The sequence below is a fragment of the Teleopsis dalmanni genome, chromosome 2 (assembly GCF_002237135.1).
Source record: "Teleopsis dalmanni isolate 2A chromosome 2, ASM223713v2, whole genome shotgun sequence".
NCBI lineage: Eukaryota > Metazoa > Arthropoda > Insecta > Diptera > Diopsidae > Teleopsis > Teleopsis dalmanni.
Window position 1 is genome coordinate 124,778,049 of NC_051847.1, and position 23,611 is coordinate 124,801,659.

Here is a 23,611-nt window from a genome sequence, read left to right on the forward strand (position 1 = left end):
GTATTTTAACCATTTTAATCCAATTAAAATTTTCTTAACTAATGGCACTTTAACTTAAAAAAGTTTTACAATAATTTTTTTTTGTTATTTTTTCTTTTTGGTCATTTACAACAACAATTGCATTAATTGCTTAAAGATCTAATCAAGACGAACAAAAACATTTGCATAGCTTTGATAAAATCGCTTAAATCACATTGAAATATAATATTTGTATTAGAACTAATATTTTGAATAATTTTCGATATAATTACATACAATAAAATTTAAATGCTACAGTCAATATTTTTTATATAAAATGTGTATATATAATTAAAAAAAAAATTAATAAATCTAATAAAAACAACAAAAATTTGGCAAAATTTTATATAAAATTTTCTTTGAAATTTTTCAATTAAAAAAAATTTAGTTATAGAAGGGGTCGTGCACCTCTCCAAGTATATATAATTTCGTTACTTAGGTATTATTATTTATTTACTTAATACATTTTTATACTATAGTTTATTTTTACTTAACATACTACTATTATTATAAAAATAATCGTTGAGTGTAAAAATGTTGGTTAACTTTGTTGAATATGTATTAATACAGGGTGCTGTTGATGAACCGATGTCGATAATATGCAAGAGCGCAAAATTGTTACAGATCTGAAAAAAAAACGGAAATAAAGTTATTAAAATGTCAGCAATTTTTGCATATTGTAATTATATAAAATAGTGGTACCCAAATTAGTTTAAATTAATTAGTCGATTAAAACGAAGAGATCTCTGAAAATAATTTTTTTTTTTATATAATGGATTATAAAATACGTCCATAAAGTATAAGCCTATAAAAAATGAAATCAATTAAATGGAACAAATTTAAAAGTATAAATAAATAAGTTTTTAAAAATAAGATATATAAAAATCAAACTAAACTCCACAACTAAGTTTTATTTAAATTTTGTAAAACAACAGTATACTGAAAGTATTAAAGATTATACAGCATATCCTCTTACTTAGTTTCTAGAAAACTTCATTCACTAACACACTTTGACGCATTTATAAAAATCATATAATAAATATGGCTGTAAGACGTGGTCGCGAACTACATCGTTGATTCATAAGATCCTAACTCTTATTAATAGGAACAGCCGATGTACTATCTGTGTACAGTGGTCTGCAATAATTTCAAATGAAGACGTTTGTCGTCTTACCAATCAGGAACCAATAGAAGCAGAAATTTTACAACGAAAATACGGATGGTTAGGTCACACATTAAGAACACCAACAGATGCAATTGCTCATGTTATCATTAAATGGAATTCCCAAGCACTGAGAAGACCAAGTTGACTGAAAACTACTTGGCATAGGACAACAGCGAATAATACACATAGAACTTTTAGCCAGCTACGTTTTTCCGCAAGAAACAGCGACGAATGCAAAGAATTCATACGTACTATTTGAGAAGAGTCTAAGTTCAAAATTTATTTTGTAAAGTGAGTACATTTCAAATAAAATAATAATAATACACTTTGAAACAAAAAAAGAGTGTTGTTAAACTTCCCTTTGCAAGCCGACAGAACAAGTAAGTAAAATCATCAGTTATAATTTATGGTAATACTAACATGAGCACATGAAAAGCTTTTTTGCTTATAAGCATATATAAGCATTTGGGCAAGACTGCGATTTATTTCTTAACATAGTATCTTTTTAGGGTATCTTGATGCAAAAGCGTTTATCTCCCAAGAGTCGTTAATTGTTTTACCCTTTTCAAGGTAATCAATGTAACAATTGCCTCCCAAAAAATGTCTCCTGACCTCATTGATCGAAACCCACCTCGATCTTCTTTGATGCACATTCAGCCGAAGAGGTTTATTATCCACCGCGTTTACAGTTTTATCAATTCTAAATATTCATGTAAAATGTGATATATCACATTTGAGCAGTTGCGATACCTACAGCCTTAGTCATCTCGCAAACTATCACTTGTGGAACGTCTAGCACTATGTTATGAATTTTATCTACGATTTTTGACGTCACAACTTGTTTTAAACGACTTCAACGATCGGTGTTACTTGTGCTGGAACGACCCATATCATTTCAGTTAACTATTTGCTAAATTTAAAATTACTACACAAGTTCAAAACGTTAAATTATCAGACTGCCCTCGTAACCAAATGTTATTAACTTTTCTAAATATTAATTCAGATAAATATACATTTTGTTAAATAGCCACACGTTTAATAAATAATTTCAAAAGTCACCCTCAGACGTACATCACACAATGAATACTTAATGAAAATCGCAAAATAAGCGTTTATAATTTGCAATATTTTTTCTCTGATTCGCATACAATCGTATTACTTTATAGTACACATAATAAGTTCAAGCTGAAATTTATTCTGTATTAAATACCATTTATTGAAATAAACACAATAGAATTGCTATTGCAATCGAATTATAATACTACAATAGATTTATTACAATTAAATCGCAGGGTTCTATTTAAATAGAACACTGAAAGTATTACATCACTCAATAAGTCGTGGAACTGACTCACAGATGGCGCTGCCATTGTCAAATCCATATGACGTTTATGAAGTACCAACCTTCAAAAGACTATGTGTAAAATTTCATGACATTTCGATTAGTCAGAAAAAAAGTGACAGTCATTTAAGTAAAGCTACTTTTGTTATTTTCAAAACAATGGATCCAAAACAATTTCGTGTGTTAATTTATCATTGCTTCTTGATGAAAAAAAATACTGTACAAGCTCAGCAATGGCTTCAAAAGTGTTATCCGGATTTTGCTCCATCGAAAAGAACAATTTGTTATTGGTTTACTGAATTTAAACGTGGTCGTACAGACACCGATGATGGTGAACGTTCTGATCGTCCGATTGAGGTGGTTTCTCCAAAATGTTTTCTGAAATTCAGAAATTGGTTATATCTGATCGTAAATTGAAATTGCGTGAGATAGCTGAAACCGCAAAGATATGAAGCCTATTTTGAGGTAAAAGACAAATCCTTCAACAAGCATGGCATCGCGAAGTTAGAGAAGCGTTGGAATGATTGTTTTGCCCTTGAAGAAGATTATATTGATGAGTAGAGTCGATTTTTGGCAAAAAAATTTGTTTTTCTTAGTTAGTTACACGCTTTATTGAGTGATAAGATAATTCAGCAGATTTAACTGATTCGTTTCGGAGTTACAGTTTTGTTTAGTAGTATATCAAATGAATTATTTCATTTTATATAATAAATCAAAATTACAAGCATAAACATCTATTTCAAAAAAATAGCTGTATTATAAGTATTGTATTATAAGTCAATACCGACTTTATGAAAAAGAAAGGATTATCTATTTTGTGGTTCTTTAAGTGAACATAAGAAACACATTTGTGATAGAGATTTTAAATTAATTATTATTTCAATATATTATTTGGACCTTGCACCATTGAAATGTCCTCCACGGGATATTTTATAGTACTGGATCCTTTTAAGGTAATTTGCAATTACTTGTCTGATAGATTTTCGTTTTTAATGCATTGAGAGTCGAAACACGATCGCTCGCTTAAGCGGACAAATAATAGTCAAATCGTACAATTTTGGTGAACAATTCACATTACTATGACGTGAAACTTTAAATCCGGATAATTTCTCTAGCAACAAACTAAAAAGAAGACGTGTTGTGTGCTGTTGAAACCATTAATCTTTTAGCTTAGGCTCTGATCCTTCAGATCATTACATTTCATATAAATTTAATGAATTAATCTATAATTCGAACTCTTATGTTACAAATATTTTGAGAAAATTTATATATCTTTCCATTATCGGAACAAAGCTCTGAAATAAATAAATAATAATAAATCTGAAAAGTAAATCGTAATAATAAAACGAACTTAATAGCAAAACAAACAGTACACAAAAATCCAGAGATCAGGCATATTTTCTTAAATCAAAATAATCAGATAGCCCATATCAAACAATAAATAGACGATATTTGACAAGATCTTCTTTATTGCCTACGTAATTTGTCTTTGATGTGGGTAAATAAAGTCATTAGGTGCCAAATGAAGGCTTTGTGGCGAATGACCCATAAATTATATATTTTGAATGGTTAGAAAAAATGATATGCTTAAATCGATGTTTGAGTGCCTCATTGTAAAGAATTATAAATCTTTAGTGGTTATTTGAGCGGATTTTTCCAAAAACTTTTAGCAAACAAATGGTTTAGCAAACAGTTTATCCCAAAAACAAAATAGGCAAAGTGATTCGAAGGTGAACCACTTTTATTGCATTTGATTTATCAGCAATATTCCATACAAATGAATGCTGTTTAGGCTCATACGTATAGTTCTAATATTCAATTTAACAATGACAATGTTATATACGTCTCTTTAATATACTCTATTGTATGTATTGCTAATTTTTTTTCAATTGACACTATTTTTTTGAGCTTCTATCAAATTATGTGGAATCTAAAGAAAAATATTTAAATCATTTAAATAATTTTGGAAAATTTTATGTATGCTAGTGGAACTAATACCTAAGATTATCTCAATCTCACAGTATGTCACAAGATGATGATTTCTGACACAACTTATTTTGAAAGACACATAAATTTGGTTCCTACAGTAAACGACCTAACTGATTTGGTACCGTTCGAATTTTATCTATTTCAAAAGAGATATTTGGTTATAAAGATTCGGGTTCGGCCAGTCATGTCCATTAAGGAGTCACTTTTTCCACTACTCTGCTGTCTTTAGAGCTATCGAGATTTAAAGTTGCAACGAAGTTTTTATATTGATTAAAGTAAAAAAACGACAATTATTGATTATATAAAAAATTCATTTAAAAAATTTCTACTTTAGAACCATATATGTCTATACCATATAAAACAAAGCTATAATGAATTATAGCGTAATAGAAAAAGATGTTCAGTAGTGGTGGGGAATATGACATCTTGCCTAAAAGGCTTGTACCGCTATGTTAAAAGTTATTCTGACTGACGATTTACAACATTCACGCTTTCAGGGCTAGTGCATACTGTGTTAATACTGTGTTGAATTAAAATAGATCTATTTTGACCAAAATCGGTATTATCAAAAAATGTTTTTTTTTTATCACAAAAAGTCCATTACCTTTCGAACGCATTTTAAATATAATATCGAGACATAAGAAAGAGAAAGGTACGTACGTTACCTTTGGGAAGGGATCAAATTATTTTGTGACAAAATCTTTCAAAATATACAGCGGACTTTAACAAAAAGGACTATTGTATAGTCAAGTGTTTTTTCTTAGTCAATAATGAAATATTTTAATCATACAAAGTCTGGTATTGTTATTGTATATGTAAAAATTATTTTTCTACATACTTGTAAACATCTATTTACATATATATTATCTGTTATTCATTGAGTGTTTGTAGTGCCTGTATAATGTCGGCATCAACCGTTTCAACATTTACTTTACCTGCGTACTAATGGTGCCATCCAAAGCCACCTTCAAAAATTGTTCTAATGTAAAAGTAAAATAATCGAAGATATTGAAAAATAATATTTGTACAGGTCTTTCTAATAAACATGTCCAACGCATAAAGTATTCGATACGAATTAATCAACTGTTATCAAATATGTTATCAATTATATTATAAGATACTGACAGTTGATTAAATATTTGCAATAAATAGTTAAGTTAGAAAGAATGAAACTAACACAAAAGATTATAGACAAAAATATGAATTTTGCATTTTTACATTTTGCAAAAGAAAAAATGAAGGTGTTAAGTTTCACTTTTATTTTTTAAAAATATATAATACATATTTTGTAAGTAATTTTAAGATAAACTGTTGAAGAAAAAATGTATACTAATTAACGTAAATAAAAATTGTATGTAAATACTCGTACAAAATACAATTTTCTGGCACAACTTTTGTACTCACAATCGCTGAAGAAATACTTAAAATTATTATATAAATTAAAGCCAGCCCGTCGCTATTCAATTATCAGAGTTATAATTATACTTATCAGCTTGTGAAGCTAAAATATTGTACTCACACGTTTAAAATTTATAGATACATACGAGTACTTGTACAGATGTATACACTCGAACCCGAACCCGAATACGTACATACAAGTGAATTATTTCATTGTTTTTCTCAGCGACAAGTGCCCCTGTAATGCATACAGCGTACACCACACAAAATACAAACTGAGATATCGAGATACCGAGATACACTACACATGTATCTACAAATTATGTACGAGTACATATGCTAGCACGAATATAAATGCATGTATTTTTGTATATATTCAGTTTATTGGGGTATTAACTTCAATAGTTACCAAGTTCACATATATTTATTTTTGATTTTAAAAGCAAATGCGACCATTTATATTATGAACAAGCCAAACATACTAATTTTATAAAATTCATAAAATAGAAACAACATTTTTCGGAAGATAACAACGTAAATTGATTGGAAGTAGAGAGTTATAAGTCCATGATTAATTTCATAGTTTTATTTGTAATAGTATATATTATAGGTAAAGATATGGCATAAAATTAAAAATACATTAAGACCGAAAAGTTTTCGGAAATTCTCATTTAAAATTCGCGCGCTGTATATTTTCCGATATTTTAAGTTTATGTAGTTTGGCAGCACTGTCCTTAATTACTATGCCAAAAATGAGCGCGATCTGTCAGACAGTTCGTTTACGGCAGCTGTTGAAACCAGTTCACCTCAGTAGGGCGTTGCGAAAAAAACAATGGAAAAAAATATTGAACAAAGAGTTTGCATCAAATTTTGTGTTTCGAACGAAATTTCGTGTGCAGAATCGTTGCGAATGCTACAAAAGGCTTATGGGGAATCAGTTTTATCGAAAACTCAAGTTTATGAGTGGTACAAAGCCTTCCAGGACGGTCGTACGACCGTCGAAGACATTTCGCAACGCACTACTGAGGTGAACTGGTTTCAACAGCTGCCGTAAACGAACTGTCTGACAGATCGAGCTCATTTTTGGCATAGTAATTAAGGACAGTGCTGCCAAACTACATAAACTTAAAATATCGAAAAATATACAGCGCGCGAATTTTAAATGAGAATTTCCGAAAACTTTTCAGTCTTAATGTATAAAATAAAAATAAGTGGGAAATAAGCACGTAGAGTTCCGCATTTGCTTCCGTTAGCATCAAAACCTATAAAAAAAACATTAACTAATCTTTTAAGAGGAATCTATGATAAAAGTCCAAAAGGGTTGAAACAACATATAAGAGTTATATGTCTAAAATAGCAACAATTACACACCATGCAGAATATTAGTTAAAAGAAAAAACTTTACAATTATTAGGAATAAACTAATAAACAATAAGAAAAATCAAAGTTTAAAAAAAATACATTGGACAATACTATAAAAAATAATGTTAAAGGAAGTTACTAATACACTGAACACACATATTAAGATTTTTGTAAATAAAAACAAATAATTTTTTTTAATAATAGCTTGCATTACAATCATAACTTAGTGCCAGAATTATATCCAAATTTGAACCAATCTTAATAAAATTAAAATTCAATCTTCTTACTATAACTTCAAACGTTACGTGTGGTTTTATATGACAGGTCACAGGTCAATCTGACATATATAAACAGTCAAGCTCAGAACGAAAAAAAAACGCTAAGAAAAACTATTTTGCTTTAAAATATAAGTAGATCGATATTTGGGTCTCTGATTATAAATTGAACGTTATCTAGTCGTTTCTACTAATAAAGTCCCTTTATTTCCCATTTCTAAGAAATGAGACATTTCTCATATAAAGAAGGATATATAAGCAAGATGTAATCACATAACGATTCTCTCCTTTATAAAGATCGAACACACTTTATATATACAATATATTCGCTTTAAACCATCAAATGATAGTATTAAAATTCGAAAGTAGTTAAATTAATTTGAAGAAACATAAAAGTTTAATTATTTTACGGTACAATAAAATGCATTCGAAGACAGTAACTAATAAGGCAAGTTAAAACATCATAGTGAAATAGTCATAATGCTAAATTATTTATTAAGTTGTTTTCCGAGTGTCAGCATCGACTACAATTCAGTTTTACTTGGCATTAGAGTAACATATGCTCTAACAAGAATAAACAAAGGTAAGAGGATAGCAATGGTATAGATCAGGGCTGTCCAGACCAAATGTGATCGCGGACCAACACAAATACCTTCATAGTTATTTTTGAAAATAAAAATTCGGTTATAATGTTGAGTTTAATTTTATTAATTTATTAATTTCATTTCATTTATTTGATATACCATAAAAATAAAATAATGTAATTTTACCAATACACCAAAAGAAAATTGGAGTAATTGTGATAGATTAAAAACGTGTCGCGACCACTAAAATATTAGCTGCGGCCCGCGGCCTGTGCTTTGGACAGCCCTGGTATAGAGCACTATCTCACAAGTATATATGTTTCAAAAAAATTTTTAATGAGTTTTCTAAGGACCTAAATCGAAAATAAAATATTTTACGTGATTTTTAAAACAAACTTTAACGGAGTCATCCATTTGGGCAAAATGCTTGATCTATAACTATTACCACCCACTAAACCTAGAAATAAATTAATAAAGATATGTAAAAGTAAAACTGCTGGACGATTTTCAGACAGAAGGAGAAATACAATCTGAACTTTAACGAAAACTTGACATTTTTTTAATAATTAAAACTTTTTCTCCAAATACTAAACATTCTAAGAATTTGACTATTACACTCAATAACTCAATAACACAATATCAATAATAATAAAACCTATTTTAGAGTCATTACTGAAGAAGCTTGGTCACTCCCAGCACATTTTCTTTGTTTATTTAAACAATCTGTTATTGTACTCAGTATGTTATGCTTTCTTTCTGCAACATTTCCAGTGCGCTAAACACTTTGGCTTCATACATTTATTGGTGGTCCTGGTCTGGTGTATGAACAACGTTAATCCCTGGTATTAGAACCGGCTATTATGTCTGCTCGAACGATATTATTATGTTACTATCTTTCATCTGACAACAGTAGGAGAACTTAACTTATAATTTAAGTAACAAATCTTTTCACCTTTTTGAAGTTGAAGTTTGAATTCATTCTAAAATACAATAAAAATGTAAACATTTCAAAATTCTCAAGATTTTTCTCAAACGAATTAAAAAAAGAATGACATGCATGAGAGAAATGTAAAAACATTTTAAAAAATTTTATTAAAGAAAAAAAAATAAATATCGAAAAAGTTTTCTTGATTCATGCTTAACATCAATAGAGAATAGAGTCTCTGCTACAATGTTTTAAACGTGATTTTCAGGTAATTACAATTTTTCACTATATAGTCATCTCATTGTTTGCAACCATAGACTATAAAATAATTATAATTACAATTTCATTTCACATTGCTTTTATTATTGAAGCTGGTAATATTTAATTTTTGCATTCAATTCATACAATTTTTTTGAAAAATAAATTTCTAACAATTATTGATTATTTGAATTATTGCGTGTTATTTGATGAAGTATACTAACTAATATATGTATATGTATATATTTTATCAAAAAAACAATTATCTATACATATTATCATAAAAGATCCTAAAGAAATTTGTGAATAATTTCAAAAGAATATAGGAACATAAACAATAATGCTTATAGATACTCAAAAAATAAATCAAAAGTGTAATAAACTTTTACGAATAAAATTTTTCCATAAGTCAGATATTATACATATATATTTCAACTCCATCGCTTTACAAACCCATTTATTTTCTAAAACTAATTTAAATGTTGTATCTCAAACTTCAGACTTTCTTTGTTATCGAAAAACTATAAACTAGAATGTTACAAAAATATCAACAACAAATCAAAGGCGCCTTTAATATGTATAGAGCAGCTACTTTGGTACTCAGACACAATTGGACAGACGAACTTTTCATATGCGTCACAAATTTCTTTGTCCACATTTCATGTGCAATGGTAGTATTGGGCTTTGTACGCCTTTCCAAAACGAAATGCTAATATGAAAGAACTTAAATTAACCCCACAGTTAACAACACACATGCAGGAACAGTAAAGTACACGAAACATCATAAACAACTTAAAAAGAAATACAAAACGATAAAAGCAATTATAAATGCAAATTATCGTCTTGGCCATGGTCGGCTTAAGTAGTACTGTACAAATCTATACAATATCCAGAGCTTTATGAATAACATATATATTTTGATACCCTACACATTTAAAGTGATTCGCATGTTTAATGAAATAAACACCGAAGACCTTATAAGGTAACATATGTTCTTCTTATTAAGAACCAGAAAGATTTCGCAATGCGATTGCCTTTGTGGATTCATTGTAATTCCCTAAATTCAATTTCCATAATATATTTTTGTATCCAACCAATTTTATTATCGAGTCTTAATTCCTTATCTGATTAACTATACAAACCGAGATAGTCTGATCCAAAAATACTTTTATTGATACAAATACAACCATATTTTCTTCTATCTGATTCTGTATACTTCTACTAAAATCATTGCTAAAAGTGAAACTTACAGTTCTAGAGGATGCCAGAAAGAGAGTGCTGAAGTTTTCAGAACGTAATCCGACAATGCAATTTAAAGATTGTATGTGTTATTATTTCTCAATTGAAAAATGGCTCCTATGCAACAAGATCCCCGATGTAAATATTGTAATATTGTCGACCAGCCAAGCTGCTATCAAATTTTAAATAAGTGCTGCAGCTACAGGCTTAGCAATTCAAGAATACCGGGCTTCTCTTAAGGACCTAGCTATGACAAGAAGAAGTACATTTATTTCGCACATTGGTCTCCCATTTACAACGTTAAAATATTCTTTACAAATTGTAAGTTTTGTTGACAATTTAACAAAAACATCTAAATGTAGCTGAACAAAATTGAGCAAATGAAAATTTTATAAGCTACTCTGGCCATATTTCTATTTTCTTAGATTTATCGAAATTATTGCTGGAAGTAGAAATTCGAATCAATTGTTTAGTGATATGTTCGAAGCTAATAATAGATGATACATTTGTAACCCCTCCAAACATATAGCATAGCCTTTCCCACTGTTTGTCCCAGATTTTCGACCGTTTGTAGAGGTTCATCTTTTTTCAACCAAACCGCATAACATTATTTAATTTTCATATTGACTTATTAAACACCAAAACATTGAGCTTTGTTTAAACTAACTTAATTTGTGGAAGTTATTTAAAATAGTATCGCGGCTGACTTCAAGTTCTTAGCGATGTCCTTTAACCCGACCAAAATTTCATGGTTCGTTATTAGGGCAATAAAAGCAGAAGCATTTTTCACAGCACAATTTTAAAAATGAAAGCAAATGGATCCTGATAATTCCTGATAATTATTCCCGAAATGTTTATAAATAAAGCAAATCTTATTATACATCTGTCCCACATTCTTTTTATTAGCGTAGCAAAATTTCACTTAGCTTTGCTTTGTAATAAATTTGAATACAAAACACTAAACTTAACAAAATATCCATCAATAATCTACAAATCCATAAGTTGTCAAAAATAGTTACCTTTTTAACATCATCACACTTCAAAATCAAACAAACAGACAACCGCCGAATACTTTTTGCTCAACCTAATATATTTAATGGAATTGATCTCGCTACATTCACATGTTTGCCTTTTTTACAACAAAAACTAATCCATAAATATCAGAGGTAGATTATCACTAAATTGACTATAAAAATGAGCACTTAAAATTTGTAGGAATAGAATAAATCGCTTGACTAAATTCTGCAACTGCCATAAAAGTATAAAAATCAGAACTTATTCAACTTACTTTAATTAATTTTGTACATAATGGAATTTAAATGTGGTAATGTAATAGTATTATATATAAACTAAAAACTACAATATGCTATGATTTGAGTTCTCAAACACTATAATGTTAATAACATGTTTCGTATGTCGAACCATACTACATTATAATAAATCTGGCAGTATTACAGAACGACTTGGCAGTGATCAAAAAAAAAAATAGGTCCGCAGAAAAAATGTTATAAAGGATTAAGTTTCAAATTGCAGTATAGAAGTTTCAAATATTTACACATTCGACTTTACCACAGAAAGTCAAGTACCAGTGTTTGTAATGGCTTGGACGACCGTAACAGTCGATAATCGATCTACATTTGTGCTTTTATATAGTGGCATTAAAATTTATGCTACTGTCTACCTCGAGAAAATGGAATATAGAATGAGCATTTAAACAATATTCTACAAAATCATACAATGTACGCACTAACCCACAATTACTGAGACACAAGTATTCCATATTTCACTTCGACCGTACAATTACCTCTAAAAAAATAACAGTGCCATACAGGTGTGTTCAAGAAAGCTATTCTTGGTTCTCATTGGTTTGGAACATGACTCGTCGGACGACCGACTCGATATGCATTCAATCAGATCAATTAATTTATTTAGATTTGGTTAGAGTTATCCAATTGCCTCTATTGGGCCCTAGTAATACTCTATAGAGTTAAACGTTTATGAACATTTTGTAGATTTTGTAATTTTTGCTAATTTAGGCTTGATTGAAGCTCTATTTTTTTATTTTTCTAAGTTTTTTTATAGCTTTTTGTTTTAGATACGATTTTAGTTGGAATTGAACTCAGGCTGTGTATGCCGTTGTTCTAGTACATACGCACCGTTCTTACAGGGCGGTCTGATTTAATTATTTAATTCTAAATAGTAAACAATAAGTAATAAACAAATAAATAAATAAAATAAATAAATAAATAATAAATAAATAAAGTCAATTACGGCTTTGGGTCAGTTGGTTAAGGTGCGCTAACTCTGAGCTTCAAATTTGGCAGGACACGAGTTCGATTTCTGGTACTTGCAGTCTCAAAAAATTATTTACAAATTATTAAATATAAGAATTATTTTCAAGACCATTGATGATGGATGGGTATTTGGCAATATTCGAAACAGCTGTATGGTCAGCAAAAAATTCAATTAATTAAAATAATATAAAATGAATTTTTGTTGTTGTAGTTCACTACTGTTCGAAAAACCTCTTTATAAATAATAAATTATAAATAAATAAATATTAAATGATAAATAAATAATAAATCATAAATACTTAATAAATTATAAATAATTAATAAATTATAAATATATAATAAATTATAAATAAATAATATATTGTAAATAACTAATAAATATTTAAGTAATTTAATAAATAAACAAAAAAATTATTTAATAAATTCTGAAATCGGTATATGAAAAAATCAGTTTTTTTATGTATATACATATATAAATATATATAATATTATTGTAAAGTTTTAAATCAAATGATGGATTTAAAATTAATTGATTTTTGCATACACAAATAACACCACAATTAGTTCATTTCCAATGGGGTTCAATTGTGATTAATATGTAAAAAATCCCTTATATGATTAATATATAATATTAAGAACAAACACCTATAACATTCTCGTCATTGAAAATTATTTAATTAAATTTTATATAAAAAAATTTTCTTGCTTTCCCTGATATTTTGTACAATGGACATTACACACTTTTTAACATTATGAAATTACTCGTTTAAGTTTATATGTAAAAAGATATGCTAATACATATACTCATATATTTATATATGCAGAAATGAATGTTCGGTGAGGGTTCAAAATTTGTCAACGTTACACGCGTATCCACAAAATTGTATTGATTGAGAGAAAAAAGAATTGTAAAGTTTAATAATGAAAAAGTTTAAATATGAATCATCTGCATTTCTAGGTAAATCGACAACAACAACAACAGATACAGCAACAACAATGATAACAACATAATAAAATAACATTTATAAACAATTCTGTGGCAGACACAAAAACAACACCGAAATTAAATAAAAATTGGGCATAGTTCCTCGTTGTGTGGTTTCACAAGGTGAAAAAAAACTATATAAATATTAAGATGAGTATGTTTGGAAATAAAATTGAAATGAAATTGCTTTTGTTTTTAATTTTAAAAAATAAAAATTGAATGGAAAACATAATTAACTGACGATTATTCATTCAAAATAAAAATACTAGCAAGCACGATTCACATGTGTGTAAGTAAGTAGATTTGAAGCTGATTAAAATGTAATTCTTTCCGAGTTACTGATAAGACTAAATTTGACTTGAGTTCAAATTATGTACTTATATGTTCATTTATAAACGAAAGGAATATTAAACGCTGATGAAGCAAATAAATATTCATAATTATTATGCCACAGAAAATTAAATTTATTATTTTAATTTATTTATTTAAAAACAAGCAACATTTTCTATGGTAAGTTTTTACATTCACTTCTCGGACTAACAAGTTTTACGTCTTACCTTAAAAAGTCTGAAGTTGATAGTTTCATTTTAGGGCATAGAATTGTTTTCAATATGTGTTGTCTTTGTACTCTTAAGACAAAAAGTACACAAAATAAATATTTCTTTTGCTGAATATTAAAAATCTTAGAACTATATAAAACGAACCCATTTTCTGTACCTCTATACCTCCTATGCTTGAGTCAACTCCAGTCATATTTCGAAGATCTGTTTTAAATCCAGCATGTACTCATTAGCAACTAAACACACCGTTTTATATTGGAACTTCTGAACAAATACGTAAAAATTCCTAACTTTTGGATGTAAGAATCGTTTAAGATATACAGTTGTTAACGCTACCAAAGCATTAAAGACAGGATTCCTCACAGACTACAGAAGCAAACTGAAAACAAGCTTTATCGATATAATCAATATTGTCCTATTCTATGTGCTCTCTATTGACTGAAATTCACTTATGCCACAACTTGATCCAATCCTGTAACTCTACCAAAGCATTAAAGACAGGAATCCTCCCATACTACAACAGCATACCACCTTGATCAGAAACTTTTAAGAATTTATTAGGAAAACTGAAAATATTATCAATATTATCCTACTCTATGTGCTCTCTATTGAATGAAATTCACATATGCCACCACTTGATCCAATCCTGTAAACATTTATTATAATCGGATTTTTGTATGGTCATCAAAGCAATCCTTGATTTTTTTTGTTATATCTTCTCGACTGGTAAAACGCCGGAGAGGTTTTTTGAGTCGTTCAAACAAGAAAAAATCACAGTGAGACAAATCAGTCGAATTTGATATATGTTTAATGGTATTCCTGCTGTTCTTGATCAAATAAAGATGACAATGTGGAAAAGTGTGTTATCATTTTCCGTTTTTAAAATAGTTAACAAATAGTAAAAAAAAAAGCTAAAATTTAGAGAGAAAGTTAATGAAAAATATGTGAAAAGTGAAATTGTCACCAGATGGCACTTCTAGATAATGTCACCAAGCTGTAGTTCCCAAAACTTTTTAAACAAAGTTGATCCTATCAAAGACCCTATCAATCATAGATGCAATAAAAATGTTAAATAATATTAAATGTTGTATGTTATTACAACCAACTTACAAATAGATAAACAAAAACAACACAATATAAGACACAATAAAATTCACGAGGCTCAGATTTGCATATGTCAAACTCAAAGTAAAAAAAACTGAAAATAATTGTTTATTAGGTTCACACTAAGCCAAATTGGGTGCCGCAATGAAGACTTTGTAGGATGAAGGTATTGAAGAAATGATTAAAAATTTGTTGTGCCACAGTACGGTATTCCCCAGACAAAAAGGTAACTGCTTGAAAGATTTCTATTTTGAGGAATTGTCAGAAGTAGATGTTTAAGTCTATTTTTTGATACTATTACAACGAAACCTATGCCTACTATATAGGCGCTAGGTGACTACAAGTTTCAGCACTATGTGACTCCCAATACTTTGTATATTCGGGACTTCCACAATAATATAATAATAATAATAATTACAATAGCTGTGTTTTTTTTTTTTGTTTTTTTTCAACTTGTTTATATACATACATATATTTATGTTGATTTAATAATTTTAAAAACATGCGTAACAAATACGATATTCTTAGAATTTTTTCTACGAATTGTAACTCTTTAGTATTATGTTATCATTCAGATTTATACTATGTTCAGACACACCCTAATTTCGCAAAAATCTTAATTTCATCTTCATTAGGTGGTTTTTTCCATACAAAATTCAGTTTTAAGGTTAGTACGAAATTAAGGAAAATTGCCTTAATTTCGTCTAAACGAATGCTGAAATTAAGGGACATTTTAAAATCAACTATGCGTAAGATAAATTTTAAGCAAAAAATAAAGATGAGATAACGAAAAAGTGACATTTTTTTTAAAATAAGTATCGGTGAGAGTTGACTTTAATAAAACCAGGAAAATATTTTGAAAGTAGTGCAAATTTCTAAATTTGAATATAGACAAAAAACTTTAACCGTTATTAATTTAAAATAGAGTGAAAAAAAATAATTCGCACACCTGAAATCCACTAAAGCTAATAAAACTACTGAATTTCATCCTTTAAAGTTATAATAATCAACTTTTAAAATTTCCCAGCTACAAATGGTGTTTGGAGCATATAATTTTTAGCATTCGATTTGTAAACAAAAAACACATGATTTCCTTAATTTGGTGCAGTATGAACACTTTGGAAATTATTTTAATTTCATTTTTACGAAATTAAGGAAATTTTGCTGTCTGAACATAGTATTAAGCGAAGTGATTTATTTGCATTACTCACTTAAAAACTCATATCTCTTCGCTAGTTATAAAGCGTGTTGTGAAATTGAAGTCTATTGAAACTCGAAAAACCTACTCTCACTCAATGTTTGTTCAAAATTGATACTATAAATATATTCTTCTTGTTCAAAAAATATATTGCCTTTGAAAATTAATAAAACTGAAACCATCACAGAAAAGAAAATATTTTTAAAAACTAAAATTTTATTGAAAAGGTATATTTTAATAAAATATATTTGCAATGTCATTTAGGCTTGAAGTCCTGGTCAAGCCTGGTGACATGTAATTAATGTGTTCTTGTTTGGATCTTGAAAATCATGATACATATTTATATAGGTTTATAAGAAATGTGTTATAGTTTTTAGTTTATAGCTTTCCATACTCGATTGAGGAATTTTGACTACATATGTAATTTATTTTTCAAATGCACATGCAATCTTATCTTATTTAAACCTTATCTAAATGAGGACATAACCATTCACCTATGCCATATAGGTCACTATTTATAGTAACCTCTGTATGAACCTAATAGAAATACTTGTTTTATTTGATTTTAATTTCATAAAAAACAATTTTTATTTTATTCATATTATTTCGTTTTCGATTTTGTTTTATATAAAAAATTAAGTATATTCACTTTCGGCTACAAGACAATTTAAATTTTACTACTGCAGAGGGGGAAACACTATTGCTTATCAATAAATTTGATAAAATAAATTTAGTTGGTTTACGAGTGTGGCAGAGCTTAATAATGATAAAAAAACTAATATATTTTTAGGTTTTTATACGTATGTACTATAAGCTTGTGATGTTTGTGTATGTATGAGCTGTAGATAAATGCTTGAATACTTGTAAACAAAATTAATATTTTTACTTTTTTTCGAAATGTATAAAGTTTTCAACAGGAAATATTGCAAAAATACCAACAAAAATTAACAAAATATCTGTGTTTGTAAAAACGCTGGCTTTCGTGTTCGAAAACTTGTTCACTGTTAATAATAAACACTAAATAAACTTTTTTCTGCTTTAACAAATTATGCGTTTGATTTTTGTGAACTTTTTTTATATTATATAATTTTTTTTATACACTTACGGTTTGTTATCGGTTTGTTTTTTAAACGGCTTAAGTGTGTGACAAAGGCGATGAAGTAACCCAATAACCGCGCAGTGTAGGATTTGCATTATAATGCTATAATGGTGCATTATAATGCCACAATGGTCCATCACAAATGAAACTGTTAATGAAGCTGATTTGGAGTGAAGAAATAATTTATGTGTTTTTGGTTGTTGTTAAAATTGAAATCAATGTTTATTTAATATAATTTCATAAACAAAAATTAGTTATCTGTTAAGAAATTCCAAAAGAAGAGGATCGATAGATAGGTTTATTTAGAATTTATTTCAATTCAGTTTTTATTACGTATATCTATCTATGTATGCACGTAAGTAATTAATCATTCGATTATCATAACAGATGTTAGATACATGAATCTAATATATAGATAAACGTAAAAGTAAGTTTGGAGTATATTGCCAACAAAGGAATATATATATTTATAATATATAAAGATACTTGTCAAACCCAGGTGACAATAACTAAATCTTGAAATAGATACAAAATTCTTATCCATTAAACACAAATATTACCGGTATCAAATTCTCAAAAAAGAAACACACTAAAAAAGTACAATTTCTTTGTTGTTAATGTATGTATTCTTCTGGAGATAATAACACGTAACTCACTTTTAATAGATGAATATCATTTACATAGTAACCTAAATCGCGTTGATAAGTTTCCCAGCAGCCTAATAAAGTAAGTGTATTCATAATATTATAATCTTGTAATACAGAAAATTTTGCGAACATATGCTACTATAGACTTATAATGCAATTTAGAATTCCTTTTCTGTTCTATTGTAGACAAAAATTATCTCTACAAATCGTTCATATCATCAATTATAATATATATGGCACATAAACATGAATGATAAGAATTAATGAACGAGTTTAACTAGTTAACAAGAAGAAAACTCTTCACAAAATGATTCTTAACACAAATTTTATTCTCCATGGAATAACGAGCTATCTGAACTGTTCCACTACATTAACATAGCCAGCAAATTAGTAAATAAAGTAAATAAATGTAGAGCCTTAACGTAACTGTGTATGCGAAATATCGTACGAATTAAGGATGACGCACCAGTTAAAATAAATCAGATGAAGCAAGATCACATTGCAGAAGATTACCAACTTTAAGCTAGAAAGACTATGTGAGACAAAGAGACGAACGGCGCGGAATGCTGGACTTGACCAACACTAACATAACGTTTAAAGAAAGATATATTCTTTGAGACTACACTTTTCTTGTAATTTTTTTTAGTATTTGTTTAAAAAATATATATATTTTACGCCCAAAACAGGAAATCTCATATTATTTAAATTATTATAATATTCTATACGTATCTTAAAAATCGTTAAAAATACATATAGTAATATAATATATACATATAGTAATTGTAATATATGTGAATTAAAAAAATATTTTGTGTTAAAATTCGTGTCATCTTCTCTGAATAATTCGTGTTATCTCTATGATATTCACAACATTATTAAAATATAAAATCAAAATATGTTCTCATTCTTTTATTTGTGATTTAAATAGAAATAAAAAAACTATAATTTATTATTTGTGTATAAACACAAATTAATTTAAAATACTTTTCCGATATTTCGACTATCTTCAGGGAAACTCCAAATACTAAATTATAGTTTTTTTATTTCTATTTAAATGACCAAATAGCCGGCTAATAAATTATTATATAAACAAAATATGTATAACAAATATTTATAGTTTATATATATAATTATCAACAAATTAATTAATTACATTTCTTTTCTATAGAAGCACTTTAAAATCATCCAAGATTCAGAAATAAAACCCTCAGAAATTTATTTTGCAACCCATTACGCCAACAGCTCTCAGTGAATCACTTGTATTTACCTATCGTAACAGCATATTACTATGCAACAAAGTAAAGATATAGTAAAAGAATTTGTACACAATAGTTTTTATCAATATATCTCGTATACCTCTCTAAACTTAACTACAATAGTAAAGTGATTAAATTCAATGATCCACTTATTACTTATCTATGGATATGAAGCGTAGGCTGTCGGTCCGAATAGACCCGACCGTCCCGTAAGACGAGAAGCAAAGTAAAACAAAATAATAAAATCCAAAGAGTTTAGCAAGGTTAAGTGGTACTGAAGCTATAGCGTTTATGTAAAGTTATAATAGTAATGATACGAATGAGTGACATTCAGAAATACAGACTTTGAATATATAGAGAAAGCATTTACACATTGAAAGATTAATAAAGAAGACAGGACAAAATCTGAAATCTCCTAAACATTCCTAAACATAAAGCAAGGGCGGTACATTATTGACGAAGGTTATCACGACCATATAGTGATTAAAAGTGACCATATATAGTGATCACCATATAGTGATATAGTGATTAAATCAGATTATAAAAATAATTATTATATGAACAATGTAGCATTGTGTGTTAAGGTAGATTATGAATAATTTAATTTATAGTCAAAATGAGGTAATACAAAAAATATATTAAAATTATTTATATTATTTTAAGTTTACTTTCTATGGAAATTCGGTATTACTGTTCGTTGTTTCCCTTTCGTTTAAAATTAGTTTGAATGCGGTTGCTGTAAACATGTGTGTATATTTAATTTCTCAGACAATAACGTTTCTGTTTTATATCTATATTTTTATAACTCTTAGAAAAAGATTAATTATATTTCGCTTTTGATTCTTAATACTACTTGATCAAGAAAAATTTGTATATAAATTTGCATAAATTCAAATTATTCAGAGATTGTTTATTAAAAATTATATTGGTGTAAGTTTTTAAATATGTGTATATACGTATAATATTTTTACATACTTAATATTATTCCCCATTTCTTACAATATATATACTTATAATCAAAAGTTTTAAATGAATTTAGCGTGTTTGGTACTGTTGTTTGGAACCATAATGGATTTATATCTATATTCTATTTTATCTATATAATTCAAATAAATGTACTTACCAAGAGAATTATTTAAAGACCTCGCCCAGCGATTTTTTGATTTGCTGATTTAATTATATTCATTGTATACAAGTTTGAGCTCTTCTATATCCCCATCAGCACCACATTTCGTTTGTTAAGTCGATTGTAACGAATGTTTTTTAATTTAAAATATTGCAAATACTAAGCCTAATCAGCAGTTTTAACATTTTTGTTCTACTTCGCCGTTAATTAAATAAAATATACAATTTTTTACATAAAACATTCATATCCTTGCCTACACCATACGTCGCAATACTTTCTTTGCAGCCTTAATATTTGGTACTAATGCTTTTAATTCGCTACAATCGTCGAGGAACGGATGCCGCAATAGTTCATCAGCAGTTGCACGTTTATCCACTTCAACTTGTAAACAACAATCAAGGAAGTCTTGCAAACTGGTACTTAATTTATCCCAACTTTTAATATCTGGGCGACCATTAGCTGCGATTAGATATAACGCTCTTAGCGGTGTTTCATATAGATATGGAGGCTGACCTTCGATCATTTCTATTGCCATTATGCCAATGGACCATATATCAACCTTCTTACCATACTTCTTACGTGTTACTACTTCAGGGGCCATCCAGTATGGTGTACCAACCATAGTCTGTCGTTTTTCATCACCTTCAATATTAGCACAGAAACCAAAATCAGTTACTTTTACCGAACCATCCATACCCAGAAGCACATTATCTGATTTTATATCACGATGTATAATGCCTTTTGAATGTAAAAAGCTAATTGCGTACAATACTTCACGACAGACACATGCAATTTGTCTCTCTTTCATAACTGTTTCAGTTACCACATCTGTCAGTGGACCACCATCCATATATTCCATTATAACCCAGAGCTGATCTTCCGGTTCTAAGAGATATGCGTCAAGGAAGTTAACCAAATTTTTGTGATTAAAGTCTTTAAGCACACGTATTTCAGTAAGTATAAGATCTTTGGAAGATTGATTTTTAAGGTCTATAGTTTTAACTGCTACTTGCGCTTCGGACTGCATATCGGCAGCAATAAACACAATACCAGACGCACCTTTACCAACTTCAAGCGTTGTCTTATAACGTTCACGCGGATCATCTGTATTGCATATAGCTCTAAGTTCATCATAAATCTCTGCATCTGTCTTTTGTGCACGTTTATCTTTCGAACGACGCAAAATGGTCTCATCGCCATCAGCATCCAAATCTGTATTGACAGCCGGTTTAATTATTATTGTATCCGTATTGATTTTATGCGGCTCATCGTCGTGAGGAATAGTAGTTAAATCTGAAACACCACGTGATAATTGACTTTTGGGTACTCCTCTTGGTTTTGGTTTTATTACTGGTTTTGGTGGCAATGTATGTGGTTTTTTGGCAGGCAATGGCGGTGGTACTTCACCACCAATGTTAAATGTGTCAGCCTTAAGCGTCTCACGTTGTTCTAAATTTGATTCTAACTCTTTAATCACTTCATTCAGTCCTGTAATTCGGAAATTGTGATTATCGTTTAAACTGCTGCTATTGCTATTCCCACTAGAGCTACCACTCTCTGCAGTAGAACTGCCACCGCTATATAATTCATCATCTGATTTATCTAAATCTTGGGATTTGTGTTTATTTTTATAATTTACATAATTATCAATTTCTTTCGATTCCTCGTGTATGGCCTCCTCGGTTATAAGCGGCTTAAAAATATCATTATCCTTCTTTTTTATGGAATAATTGTAATACTTTACAGCTTGATAGGCTGCGTCAGGATTTTTGTCCTGTTCATCACGCGTAATTTGTGCGTTCATTAAACGAAGCCATGGCGTTGGCAGACCTTCCAAATCGCCGGTTTCTTTGTTTCTCGAAACATGAAAATGTCGTTGAAAATTTGTTGGATTTCCTATTTCTGATATTGGCTCTTTCTTACGAAACCAACCTTTCAGACTTGTAAAACTGGTCATTTTAGTAATTTAATTGTTAATATTTACTATTTTATTTAATTGATACCAAGTCAGTATTGTTTATTTTTAAACTCACTCGTTTCCACACAATTTTGTTATTGCAAGCTTCCGTCTGACTCATACAAAATTCCCGACTGCACTGTTAACAATTAACAACAACAACGTTGAGCATAAAAAAAAGTAACTTAATAGTATATTAGTATTATTTTTATTAAGGTTAATTTTTTCTCTATTATATACGCGCCAATTGTTTAATTAATAAAGTTTTACACATTTTACAACAAATTACAAGCACATTTCTTTATCTTTATCTTCATTTACTTTGTTTCTTCTTGTTATCTTGCATATTCTCTTTCCTTTTTCTTAATTATTTTCACACGACTTTTCGTCACCACCCTAATTTTGTCCTGCCATCATTTTACATTTTCAAAAACTTATAGCCACATATTAATACTGGCAATAATTTTTATTATTATTTATTACAAAACTATGATAATTTAATTTAGTTTTCATTACTTATTTATATTAATTCACGACTATCACCATCCATCCGCACTGCACCAATTGTACTACACACTCACTAATGTTCGCAAGACTAATAAATTCCAAACGTAGAAAATACGAATTCACCACATTTTGACACAAAAACTTGTCAAAAATAAACATAGCTCGTAACATGTGTGGTGAGTTCAGAATGCCACAATGCGTAAAAGAATTTTTTATTATTATTATTTTATATATTTATTATATTCTCAAGAAAGTAATATGTATAAATTTGAATTTTTATAAATAAAATACCAGGGACCGTAGCAGTTATCATAAAAAAAATA

General features: G+C 28.7%; 2 protein-coding genes across 2 annotated transcripts in view; one reads left to right on the forward strand and one right to left on the reverse strand.

Annotated features, from left to right (window-relative positions):
- Positions 1-23,611, forward strand: part of LOC119682735 (serine/threonine-protein kinase PAK 3-like) — a 491,650-nt gene that overhangs the window by 78,210 nt on the left and 389,829 nt on the right. The gene's annotated exons all lie outside the window — the stretch shown is intronic.
- On the reverse strand, positions 363-22,992 carry LOC119682734 (serine/threonine-protein kinase PAK 3-like). The gene is made up of 2 exons (XM_038096239.1): positions 20,822-22,992; positions 363-644 (listed from the first exon to the last, which is right to left on the reverse strand). The coding sequence occupies exon 1, from the start codon at positions 22,779-22,781 to the stop codon at positions 21,078-21,080; it is 1,704 nt and encodes a 567-aa protein (XP_037952167.1). The 5' UTR covers positions 22,782-22,992; the 3' UTR covers positions 363-644; positions 20,822-21,077.